This window comes from Scomber scombrus, chromosome 20 (genome assembly GCF_963691925.1).
Source record: "Scomber scombrus chromosome 20, fScoSco1.1, whole genome shotgun sequence".
Classification (NCBI taxonomy): domain Eukaryota; kingdom Metazoa; phylum Chordata; class Actinopteri; order Scombriformes; family Scombridae; genus Scomber; species Scomber scombrus.
Window position 1 is genome coordinate 19,536,149 of NC_084989.1, and position 11,501 is coordinate 19,547,649.

At 37.3% G+C, this 11,501-nt stretch overlaps 1 protein-coding gene across 1 annotated transcript; it reads left to right on the top strand.

Annotated features, from left to right (window-relative positions):
• The first annotated feature begins 1,271 nt into the window (after positions 1-1,271).
• On the top strand, positions 1,272-11,301 carry acbd5a (acyl-CoA binding domain containing 5a). The gene is made up of 13 exons (XM_062441254.1): positions 1,272-1,367; positions 1,544-1,679; positions 2,723-2,843; positions 3,496-3,568; positions 3,689-3,806; positions 5,500-5,751; positions 5,852-6,043; positions 6,442-6,536; positions 6,627-6,837; positions 7,589-7,791; positions 8,641-8,700; positions 8,810-8,919; positions 9,019-11,301. Exons 2-13 carry the CDS (start codon positions 1,583-1,585, stop codon positions 9,029-9,031), a joined length of 1,545 nt encoding a protein of 514 aa, XP_062297238.1. The 5' UTR covers positions 1,272-1,367; positions 1,544-1,582; the 3' UTR covers positions 9,032-11,301.
• Positions 11,302-11,501: the final 200 nt, after the last annotated feature.

Here is an 11,501-nt window from a genome sequence, read left to right on the forward strand (position 1 = left end):
GATGGTCATTATTATTATTATTATTATCATCGTTTCACAGACAAATTGCAAGCTGGAATTTGGAGACTGTGTCGCTAGTATCACTAGTTTTGTTTTTTCAAGTCAACTCAATTTTGATGAAAACACCTAATAGTGCTGCAACCAATGATTATTTTTATTATTGATTCATATTTCAATTATTTTATCAATTCATTGATTTGTTTGCTTGCCATATTATGCCATAATATTGTGAAAAATTATGCTGTTTCAAAAAGCCCAATATGATATCCTCAAATATCTTTCTTTTTTTCCCCTTACCAACAGTCCAAAACTTAAAAACATTCAGTTTACTATCATAGAAAGCAGGAAATATTCACACGTGAGAAACTGGAATCAGATGATTTTGACATTTCTTATTAAAGAATGACTCCAAATAATTAATTGCTGATAAAATGTATTTTATAGTTGGCAACTAATTGATTAATCGACCAAAAGCTATATTACCTATCACTAATTAAAAATGTGTTATAATCTGTAAAGCATATGGTGACAACCTATATCCTTAGACTCAGTTCAGTTCTGTATTTATTACATAAGTAGCCCTGCATAATACTTAATATATAATGTTTATTATTATTTGTTACTCAAATGTTGGAAATATGTATAAATGTAGAAAATACTTTCACCATAACATGTAAATTTTTGGTTGTGTATGTTCTGTTTTTGTCACAATAACCTGAAGGGGAAAAAAAGTATTATTATTTTTTACAATCTTTTAATTGTTTTGTCAGATGAACAGATAAGACAAAAGAAAAACAGTAAATCCTCACATTTGAGAAGCTTTAACTTTAAGTTTATTTAAAAATAGTAAAAACTTAAAGAATTACACTATTAATTCAATAATTTCTTACTTTAACAATACTTAATTTTCTGTCAGTCTACTAATAGTGTCAGCTCTTGATATTTTACAGAGTGAGATCTCTTCCTTTTCACCGCTGCCAGCCTATCGCCCTCCCAACTGGAGAAAAAACTGGATCATCGCGCAATGCATTATGGGATAAGTAGTTTCTAACTACACGTAGCTTCACCCGCAGTTCATAATTAAATCGCGATTACATAAAAGTAACACACCATTTTATATATTTAAACATTTTCCACCTTTCAGTTATTTTACCGTCTTCTTTAAATCTACTCGCTTAACTTAACTTAACCTATTTTTTTTAAAGTGGAAGCAGAGGATTGTGGAGTTTGTAGGCAATATCGGTTAAAAACAACACTTCCCAGAATGCACTGCTTTACCTTTGGCTTTATTTAGCTGTTCATGGCGTCTGCTGGAGGGTTAGTGACAGGTCGCCTCCTCACAAACAGATAGGCCGGCGGATTTTACGGTAAGTGAGGCTTATTATGAGCATTTAAATCGAAAGTTTTACAAGTTTAGATTGTATTTAGCATAAATATGTATACATATTTAGACCTGTGACGCACACAAGTCGTGTCCTAGATACACAACCCTCCTACTGGTGGGATATGGCTGTGTATTTATTTGTTTACTGTCTGTCTGCAGGTTTGTTGTGTGTTGACTCGTCTTTTGGAGAGAGACACAATGGAGGTGGAGAGTTTCAGCGTGCAGGACGAGAGCAGTCTGACTCGGATTAGGTTTGATGCTGCTGTGAAAGTGATCAAGACTTTACCCCCGGATGGTGAGTTAGGGGGGGCGTCCTTGGCTTTAGATCCACCAGTATAACCAGTTCAAGATAACAACCAGCTTATTAAACATGAGGGTCTGGTGGTGCAGTGCAACAGCTTGTGTGTGCGATTTACAAACGCTTTAATCCACTTTACACACACAGTTTAAGCAGAGCAGCCTGTCAGCTCAATGCATTAAAAACACAATCACTTTTTTAAAGACAGTAGTGGTGCTCAAAGTGGGGCACAACATTGCACACATCATGTATATATAATCTCAGGCATATATGCATGTTGCACATTTATTTGCACAGATTGTATATAGTATTTTATTTTATTTATTTGATCATTTTCACCCTTATGCTGCTATTTTTCCCGACTATACTGCTTGTGTCAATTTGAATTCCTCCCAAGAGGGATCAATAAAGATACGTCTTATCTCATCTTATCTTAATACCATTCATAAGTAACACAGTGCCACGAGATGTGATTATTTTGGTCATGGGTTTCTTATATTTTCTGTCCTGAAACATTTTAAAGTCCAATATATTATCAAAATGGGGATAGATGGTCTAACTTGTGTCCGTTTAAGGGTCTTTGAGGTGAGAAGGCATGAGAACCACTTTTTTGATATGTATATTAAAATACTTCTTTGATGGTTTTTCCCCTTAAAAAATCAGTTATCTTGTTAAAATCCTTAAAATAACATCTATTAGTACTCCCTCTTTAAAAATTCAAGAAACTATGAGGTCATGGTTATCTTTATTTATCCCCGAGGGGCAATTTGATTCTCAGCCAGCAATAAAAGACAACAGTAAATAGAGTAATGAACCAAATATACTATATAACTACATTGTTAACAGTAAATATCAATTAAAAATCACTTAGAGTTATTTAAAAGGCCAATTGCATTTAAATTATAAATGTATTTCATCTCAAAAGTTAAACTTCTTTCAAACAAGTTGTCTCCTAAGTCACTGTAAAGTTCATTCTCTGTGTTTGTGCACTGGCTTCTTCAAATTCCTCTTTTTATAATCAACTTTTTTCTTTCTTCTAGGTCCCTTTCAGCCCTCCAATGACATGATGCTCAAGTTCTACAGTTACTATAAACAAGCCACTGTGGGTGCGTGCAGTATTCCCCGACCTGGCTTCTGGGATGCAGTTGGCAAAGCAAAATGGTAATAACAAAAATAGATATACAGTTTTTGTTACCTACTAGTTTGATTTTGATTTTTTGAAGCCACATAACTTAAAAAAGTCACTCCTGCCACACTCTTTAAAGGCAGCTCATGAAATTATATCCTAGATAAACAATTGAATGTTGAAACTGACTTATTGTTTGACTTGTTCACATTGCACAACATGTTGTTTTTTGCCCTCACTGATAGCGTATGAATCTCTCCCCTAGATTTTCTGCCCCTTGTGTTTCTCCTGCTGTTTAGTCTCAGGTTATGTTCCCTGATCTCTGGACTCGGAGCGCAGTGAATTGTGGAATGTGACCTCTCGCCTCCTTAGCCTGGACAGCTTCTCTCATTGTCCCAGTACATTGTGGGCACTTTGCAAATGTACCAGGAAATTATATTATGTAGAAAAAACACTTAGTTTAGGTTTTAGAAAATGCCCGAGTTAGTAGGGAATGATTACGTTTCTATCAGACTTCGTCCTTCAGCTGACAAAGAACACATTAACCTCAAATAAACTGGCCTCATTGACAAAGATGAAAAGTGGAGCAGAAATGTTCAAAGTCAATTTTAAATGTTGAGTCTTTACTCTGGCATTGGACCTTACAGGAAGACATAATAATGCATTTGTATTACTTTTATCATTCAGGGATTCTTGGAATTCACTTGGAGATATGTCAAAAGAAGAAGCAATGGCCGCCTATGTTGATGAAATGAAGCTGGTATATTTTCTCTTTCTATAAATTATTTTTTTTTAATAGAAGATTTGACATTGATATAAGAGTTTTATCACACAGCAGTACTACATCTATATTATAATGTGATATTTCCTCTATGTGCAGATCCTGGAGGGCATGCCCATAACGGACGAGGTGGAGGAGCTGCTGCGTGTCCTCGGCCCGTTCTACGAGCTGGTTGAGGAGAAGACAAAGATCAATCAGATATCAGACTTGAGCTCAGGTTGGTTGTTTTTTTTTTTTACTCTACTTCATCTCTCACTTTTGTTTGAGATGTCCGATATAAGCATGTGGAGCTTAACCTTTTATAATTTGCCTCCTGTCATATGCTCAGCCCGTTTGACAAAGTTTGCTAGGCAACTGGAAGGCAAGTACATCACTGTGAAAATGCAGTAGTTCAGTATTTGTCTGGTGTTGTAGCGAAACGTGCTGTTAGTGACATTTAGTGATTTTTTTTGCATTGCATGCTGCAGATGAATCGAAGCTTTGTATACGTCTAGTTAGCTAAAATGTTCCTCTACCTCCTCTACTTTATTCCCTGAAGCTAAAGTACATGAAGACTTTGTCCAGCTTCCCTTAAACTGTGATTCTTAACCTCGAGGGGAAACTTGATGAACAGCTGCAACCTGCAGGGTGAAGGTCAAGTGAACGACAAACGGAAATAGATTTTGATAGACTTGCTAGCTTATCTGTTTATATTGTAGAAGAAGGTAAACAGTGACACAGCTGTTATTGGAAATTTAGTCAAACTTAAGAAAGGAAAAAATGACAGGAATGCAGGGGTGATTATATGATCAGACCTTTAGGGGGGCTCAGCTCCTGATGAGAATTTGACATGTAACGCCCTACAAGTGTTTGGAAAATACAATAATTATTTATTTATTTTTAGGGGTGCTGAGATCAAATATAGGGGTGCTAGAGCACACCTAAAAGGGTCTGAAATTGCCCCTCCAGCAAAGCTTTAAAAATAACTTTCATCATTTATCATGAGAGCAACAAACTTAAGACTTGTTGCAGCCAGCCTCCCTTTCCAAATATGACGTTATATCTGTTCTGAATATTTATCCAAACATAACTGGTAGTTAATAATATTTTGAAAACTTCATAATCAATCAAACTTTATTTATTTAGCACCTTTCATACAAGTCAAATGTAATCCAAAGTGATTTACAATGATTAATAAAAGCACAGGATGGTAAAAGTTAATCGGGAGACTAATGCCTAAGTAAAATATCAGTAAAACAAGGTGGTTTATAAAATGTAACAATCAATAAATAAATAATAATAGATGATAATAATAATAATAATAATAATGGATTAGAGAGAAACAATTTAATAAAACCAACTTTAAAATAATTAATTGAATAAGCCAACAATAAAAGATAAGTACATTTTAAAGGAGCACTTTAAATATTAAAAGAAAATACAAGTAATAAAAGACACAAGTCAAAATACAATAATAAAACACTACACAAAATAGATTGCAATAAAACAGTAACATTTTATCAATCTTTATACATACAGACTACATAAAGATCGCTTCAAATTAACTTATTATTATTATTAAGTTATTACAGTTGTATTAACAGAGTAAGCCTTCATATTCTTTAATGTCATATGTAATTATTAGGTGACAAAAGTCATTTTTAGTCATCAGTTCTTACATACATATGTACACTTTTTATGTCTGTATTTTCATACGAAACTCACAAACCTATAGTCAGCATTGTCTGTTCTCACACATCCAATAGTTACGCAGGCATGTGACTCTCACCTTGCAGGTTGTAGTGGTCCATCAAGAGTCTCCCATTAAAAACAGCATTGTTTCCATTGAATTATTATGTAGGAAAGTATGATTCATCTTCTTTAGGTGTCATAGTTTTGTAATAAAATCTTTTTTTAAATTTTTTATACAGGCTTCGGGACGATGTTGAATTCAATGCCGTCAAAGAGCATCCCAAAGAGCGTCACAAAGAGCATCATCAGAAACATGGAGATGAACGGCACTCTGGAGACTCGGCCCGCCCGCCTCAAACCAAAGGAAGTGAGGGAAAAGCTAGAGGAGAAGCTGGAGGAGGAAGAAGAGGAAGATGAAGAGGAGGATGAAGAGGAGGACGAGGAGGAGGACGAGGAGGAAGAGGAAGTACCGATAAAGGAAGTCAGAAAAGGTAAAGAAAAAAAGTTATAAAAACTACCTCAGAATCTATTTTGAATCGGGGGATGATTGTTTAAGAACGTTTACATTTTTGTTTTGTCATTTTATTTCAGACAAGAAATCAACAGCTTCACAGCCAAAGAAGAAAAGTTCAGCCAGGAGACACAAAGTGCCCCTGTCAAATGGTAAAGTGGCTAACGGGGTCGCCCATCTGACCAACGGGGGTCACTCCAGGGCCGCGCTGAACAGCGACGAGTCCCACGAGGGCTCAGCCTGCGAACCTGTGCTCAACGGCCACCACGCAGGTAGAGAAAACACCAACACGGTCCGCTCGATTTTGAAGCGTTTTGTTCACTCTGCACCACAAAAACGTCCATGAAATGTTTCAAAATGGTTTCCCCCGAGGGACTCCGCACCCGCCTGTGACCGCCTGTGTCTGCGGACCATGTGATCAGATAATCTGCTAAGCTTCATTCCTAGAGCTGTGGGGACTCTCAGCTCTGAATCTTAACACTTCACACATCAGCTGCATCCTGGGACAGTTTCAATAGTGTTTAAATTAATGTCTTTGTTCAAACGCCATCCGAATTAAATGAACCCTTCCTTCCTCCATGTCAGTGTGTGATAATTACAGTGCAGTATGTTACAATACAGGGCGAGTCTGAGCCTGTTTTTCTCCTTTCTTTGCCCTTTGTTTACTTAGATCTCAGCGTAGATGTGTCAGGTCCCGCTCACCTTGCCAGTGACTCAGACAGCGAGGTCTATTGTGATTCTGTGGACCAGTTTGGCCAAGAGGAGGCGAGTAACAATCTAGAACCGTTTTTTAAAAGAAAGGATCGTGTTGCATATAGTTGTAATAATCATTTTAAAAATGTCAATCGTCTCCAGAACTCGGAGCATAACCGCTCTCTGGATGAGCTGGACGAGGAGGAGAACCAGGCCCTGCCGCCTCTGGACCACGAGGCCCACGAGGAGGTGGAAGGTCCGCCGCAGGTCGTCAGGTGCGGAGGAGAAGACGGGGACGCCGGTGGGACAATGACACAGAAACAGAAGCTGAGTGCGGACATGAAAGAGGGCTCCTTGGTCAGGCGAGGGAGAGGTGAGATTTCTCTCTCTGCTTCATACTTTGTAGAATTTATTAAAGCTTAAAAGGATAAACTCATTTGAATTACCTTCAGAGATTACACCCCAAAAATTTATGCAACTTGGGCTGAAAATAACAAGAAGTTTCAAGTAGCTATATTTGTTGTTGTTTTTTCAATGAATCCATTAGTTGTTTGGTCTATTAAATGGGGAAAAATGTTGACTGCTGTTTCCCAAAATCCATGATATGACCTTAAATCTCTGGTTTTATCTGAACCAATAAACCCCAAAGATATTCAGTTTACGGTCATAGAAGAAAAAAAAAAACAACAGAAAATATTCACATTTAAGAAGCTGGAACCAGAGAATATTATTATAATATTATAATATAGTATGTTTACTTAAGAAATAAGTCAAAACTATTATGAAAATAGTTGGTTATTCATTTTCTGTTGATTTATTTATTGACTTAATGGAAGCAGTTTTATTTTATTTTAGATTTTTATGCTTTAAGCTGTATAAATAAGGAAAATCGGATAAATGTCATCTTGGTGCAAAAGATTTCAAGGCCAACAAGTGTTTGTTTCTCCTAGGTTGTTCAGTATTGTTGGAAAAGAATTCACTTTTTAATCATGATGCTGCCAGTATACATTTAATTTTTATTGATCTAGTAAAATGATCTCACTACCATAGCTCTGTCTTTTTGTCTATTTTTTTTACCCTCCAGTGACACACAAACATGTTAATTTGTTGTGGGGTTTTTTAAGGCTCTAGGTCTCCAGGCCGCGGCTCTGGACCTCTGGTGCCCATGCACGGCAGCGGAGACGGTGACGGGGGCCACTGGGGAGGAGCGGTGACACCGGCGGGGAGCCTGAACGAGCAGATAGTCGTGGCGTTGGCCAGACTGCAGGAAGACATGCAGAGTGTTCTGGAGAGGCTGCACACACTGGAAGCTCTCACTGCAACACAGGTCAGACCAGTCCGTCCTCTCATTCACTCAGAACAGGGGGGGTAAAGGAAGAATTCAGCCAAAAAATGTATGACAGGAGTGGTGACAGGAGGTGACTCAGCACAGATAACATTCGCATATAAAATACAGCACTGCTTTGAACTCCTGTCTGTGTTTACATAGCAAAGTGAAAGTGGTTGGTGATGTTAAGGTTCATGCATTTGAAATACATTTTGCAATGTGTTTTAATACAATATTTGCTTTGGTTAAATAATTAAAAAGTAGGTATTTGTTTAACTGCCTTTTATAATAAAAGCACGTAGCTTCAGAGCAGCTGCAGTTCTCGTTTTCTCACTTTTGCATGTTTTAATGTAATTTCTAATAACAGATAATCTAATGGAGACACATGGGTGAATTTAATAGTTGACCAAACAGTACAATCTGATAATATAAAGTTAGTAGTAGTAGTAGTAGAGGGTGTGTTTCAGAAATGTGTTTTTATTTAAAATTAGCTGTTGTAGTAACTTTAATATAGAGGCTGTCTGGTGAATTAACCTTTCAGCTCATTGCAGCTTCAGCAACCACATCACTGTTTGATTAATGACATGATTACAATCTAACTCAATTTAAGGTAATTTCCATTAACAGACATAAAATGACACAGCAGGGTTCACTGTGTAAAACTAACATTGATTGTGGTTTGAGTCTGCAGATGAGACAGTGAAGCAGAGCAGATAAGCACTTTGTACTTTGACATATTAAACAACATTTAAAGGATGATTACTGAAGTGTTCATATGTTGCAGTGTGTTTATTTTTCTCTTTTTTACAAATACTTACTAACCTTTTTTCCTATTTATTTCTTTTCCAGGCAAGATCAGTGGCTCTGTCTCCTACTTATGCAGTTCCTCCTGTGACTAAGAAGAGTCGGGTAAACTTAATTAAAGACATTTTGTGAACATTAGTGTGATCTGTGATGATTTACACATTGTTTTAACCACTTTTGATGAACTATATTGATATTTTTCTTTCATTTCTAGAAACCATCCTGGTGGCCTTTTGACATTTCTCCAACCAGTTTGGCCTTCGCTGTGATTTGGCCATTTGTGGTACAGTGGGTTATCCGCCTATACCTGCAGAGGAGGAGAAGGTACTATTACATACATACATACAGAAAAAATTTTAACTTGAGTGAAATTTTAACATTTTTAATCTAATTCAAGTTTTTTTTTCTTTTCTTTTTTCATAGACGAATCAACTGAAACCACTCATCAAACATCCAAAAACCCACGGGCATAAAGAAGAGTCCTCTAAATGTCTTTGGTTGGGTTGCTAATGGCTGTAACCCCCCCCCCCCGCCTCTCTCTCTCTCTCTCTCTCTCTCTCTCTCTCTCTCTCTCTCTCTCTCTCTCTCTCTCTCTCTCTCTCTCTCTCTCTCTCTCTCTCTCTCTCTCTCTCTCTCTCTCTCTCTCTCCCTCTCTCCCCCTCTCTCTCTCCCTCTCTCTCTCTCTGCGCTTGGACCCACAGCACAGTAATTTGCTTTTGCACTATGAAGAAGGCACCTAGAGTAATGAGTGAGAGGAAGAGAGCTCTCAAAGTGTGTGTGGTGTACGTGTGGTACTGTGGACGTGGAATCAAAAAGAATAATATGAATGTACGGGCTTACACAGCCTTTTTAAAGATGATACCATCCGACTGGGAAGTTTTATCTCTGTAAGAACTGGTTTTTGTGTCGGGAGGGAAACGTACGGTTGGGTTATCGTCAGCCTGTTTGTAGACCAACTACAGTAGCTTCTCAATGATTTCCATATCTAAGGCTTTGTTGCACAAAAAAAGGGCCTGATTCTTTTGTTGTTGTTTTTTTTGGAGCGTCAAGCTTGATGTGGTTATAAACTTTCACTTTCATTAGTTGCCCAGGCGATGCTGCTAAAATAAAGATGTTGTAATAACTGTAGCTTAGAAGGAAGGATTGAATGTAATTACATATATATTGTGTTCTTTTTAATTCTAAGAATAAGTTAATATTTATTGCTTTGTAGCAACAGTAAAAATGAAGGCGTTTTTGGCCTGATTTCGGCTGTATAAGTGAGGTTTATGTTTAAAGTGACTCTTTAATGTTGTGTATAAGTTTCAGATGTGTCCATTGCCTGTCCTACTGCATATCAATCTGTGCTTTTTTTCTTTTTCTTTTTTTGTCACAGTGGTTCGATTCAGCGCCCACTTTAACTTGGAAATAGAAAAAACTGCCTCAACATCATCATAAGATACATTTATCGGTGGCATTATGGTTTCTTACGTTCACATATTGTAGCGTAACCGTTCTAGTTCGGGACCAAAAAAAATAATCACGTAAAAATCACTAACTCACAAATCAACGAGGTGGTGAGAATCAAACCCATCTGACAGTCACGGCTTCGGTTTCCGCTCAGCTGTCTGATGATTAACGCATAACACTCGTCCCTCGTATGCTTCGTTTACGCTGTCACATTTTTCTATGTTTAATTTTAACGTGTGATGTAGTAACATGTTTGTGGAGCGACTGTCTATCTGAGCGATAGTGATCATGAATTTGTTTGCGAAGCAGTGCGATCAATATAAAACTGTATACAATAGCTGTACAGTTCTGATGATTAAAATGCAATATTTTAATTGCATTTCCATGTGTTTAATATATAGAATATGATATCATATTTACAAAGGTTTGCATCTGCAATAGCACTAACCTTTCCAGAGCCATTATGTTTTAATAAAAGAATAATAGTTTACCTTTCTACTGAAGTATGTACTAAGGCTTTCTCACCCTCTCTGCCTGTGGATAGAGTGGTGTTTGCATGTGATAATCTAAGCCTCAAATAAAATTTTCATAAAGCATATTGATTTGTGCAAATCGTCTCTTTCACACATTTTAACTTCTTATTAACCCCTAAACAGGCAACATGCACCAGGAGATACAGACTCTTTAACACCCTGTTAGGAGCATGACTGGTTAACCTTCGTCTCGTCCTCCCAGGTCAAATTGACCCCGTCTGTTTTGACTGTTCCTTCTTTCCTCCCTTCCTGTCCTTCTTCCCACCCTCCTTCTCTTTCTTTCCTTCCTCTCTCTTTCCTCCCTTCCTTCTGTCCTTCCTGCCTCCCTCCCTCCTTCTTTCCTCCCCCATAGCTTCCTTCCTTCTGTCCTCTTTTCCTTTCTCCCTCCATCCTCTCTCCTTTCCGTCCTTCTTCCTCCCTTCCTCTTTTCCTACCTTCTTCCTTTCTTCCATCCTTCCTTCCGTTTTTCCTTCTTTCTCCCTTCCTTCCTTGACTCGAGGACAACAGGAGGGTTAAGGTAGTTGTTCAGTTGTATGTGCCTTTTCAAATGAGTTAATAATTGAAGCTTGTGGTAGGCCTTTACTTTCATAGAAATGATAGTCAGTTTAGAAACTAGTCTGTTGACAAGGGAAAACAAGAATGTATCACTTCTCTTTATCAAAGATGTTTACCATTATTACCATTTTTATACCTGAATGATAAAGAATAAAATAATTTAAAGAATTACTGATTTATTTATGGAGATGTTTTAATTGGTGCAAATGACATAACTAGTAACATCAAATTACTTTTCACATCTCATTTTATACTCCTGCCTGTTTAAGGGTTAAAGTCTTTCTATTGTGACATCTGGTTGTATTATACACACAGAAAAGCAGGCACGAGAACGTCATGTTACAAACATTTTATTTGTATTTTTTCTTA

Coding starts and splice junctions, on each gene's coding strand:
- acbd5a (XM_062441254.1), top strand. CDS start 1,583: ATGGAGGTGGAGAGTTTCAGCGTGCAGGACGAGAGCAGTCTGACTCGG. Junction 3,807..5,499: donor GATATCAGACTTGAGCTCAG/GTTGGTTGTTTT, acceptor TTTTTTATACAG/GCTTCGGGACGATGTTGAAT. Junction 6,537..6,626: donor ACCAGTTTGGCCAAGAGGAG/GCGAGTAACAAT, acceptor AATCGTCTCCAG/AACTCGGAGCATAACCGCTC.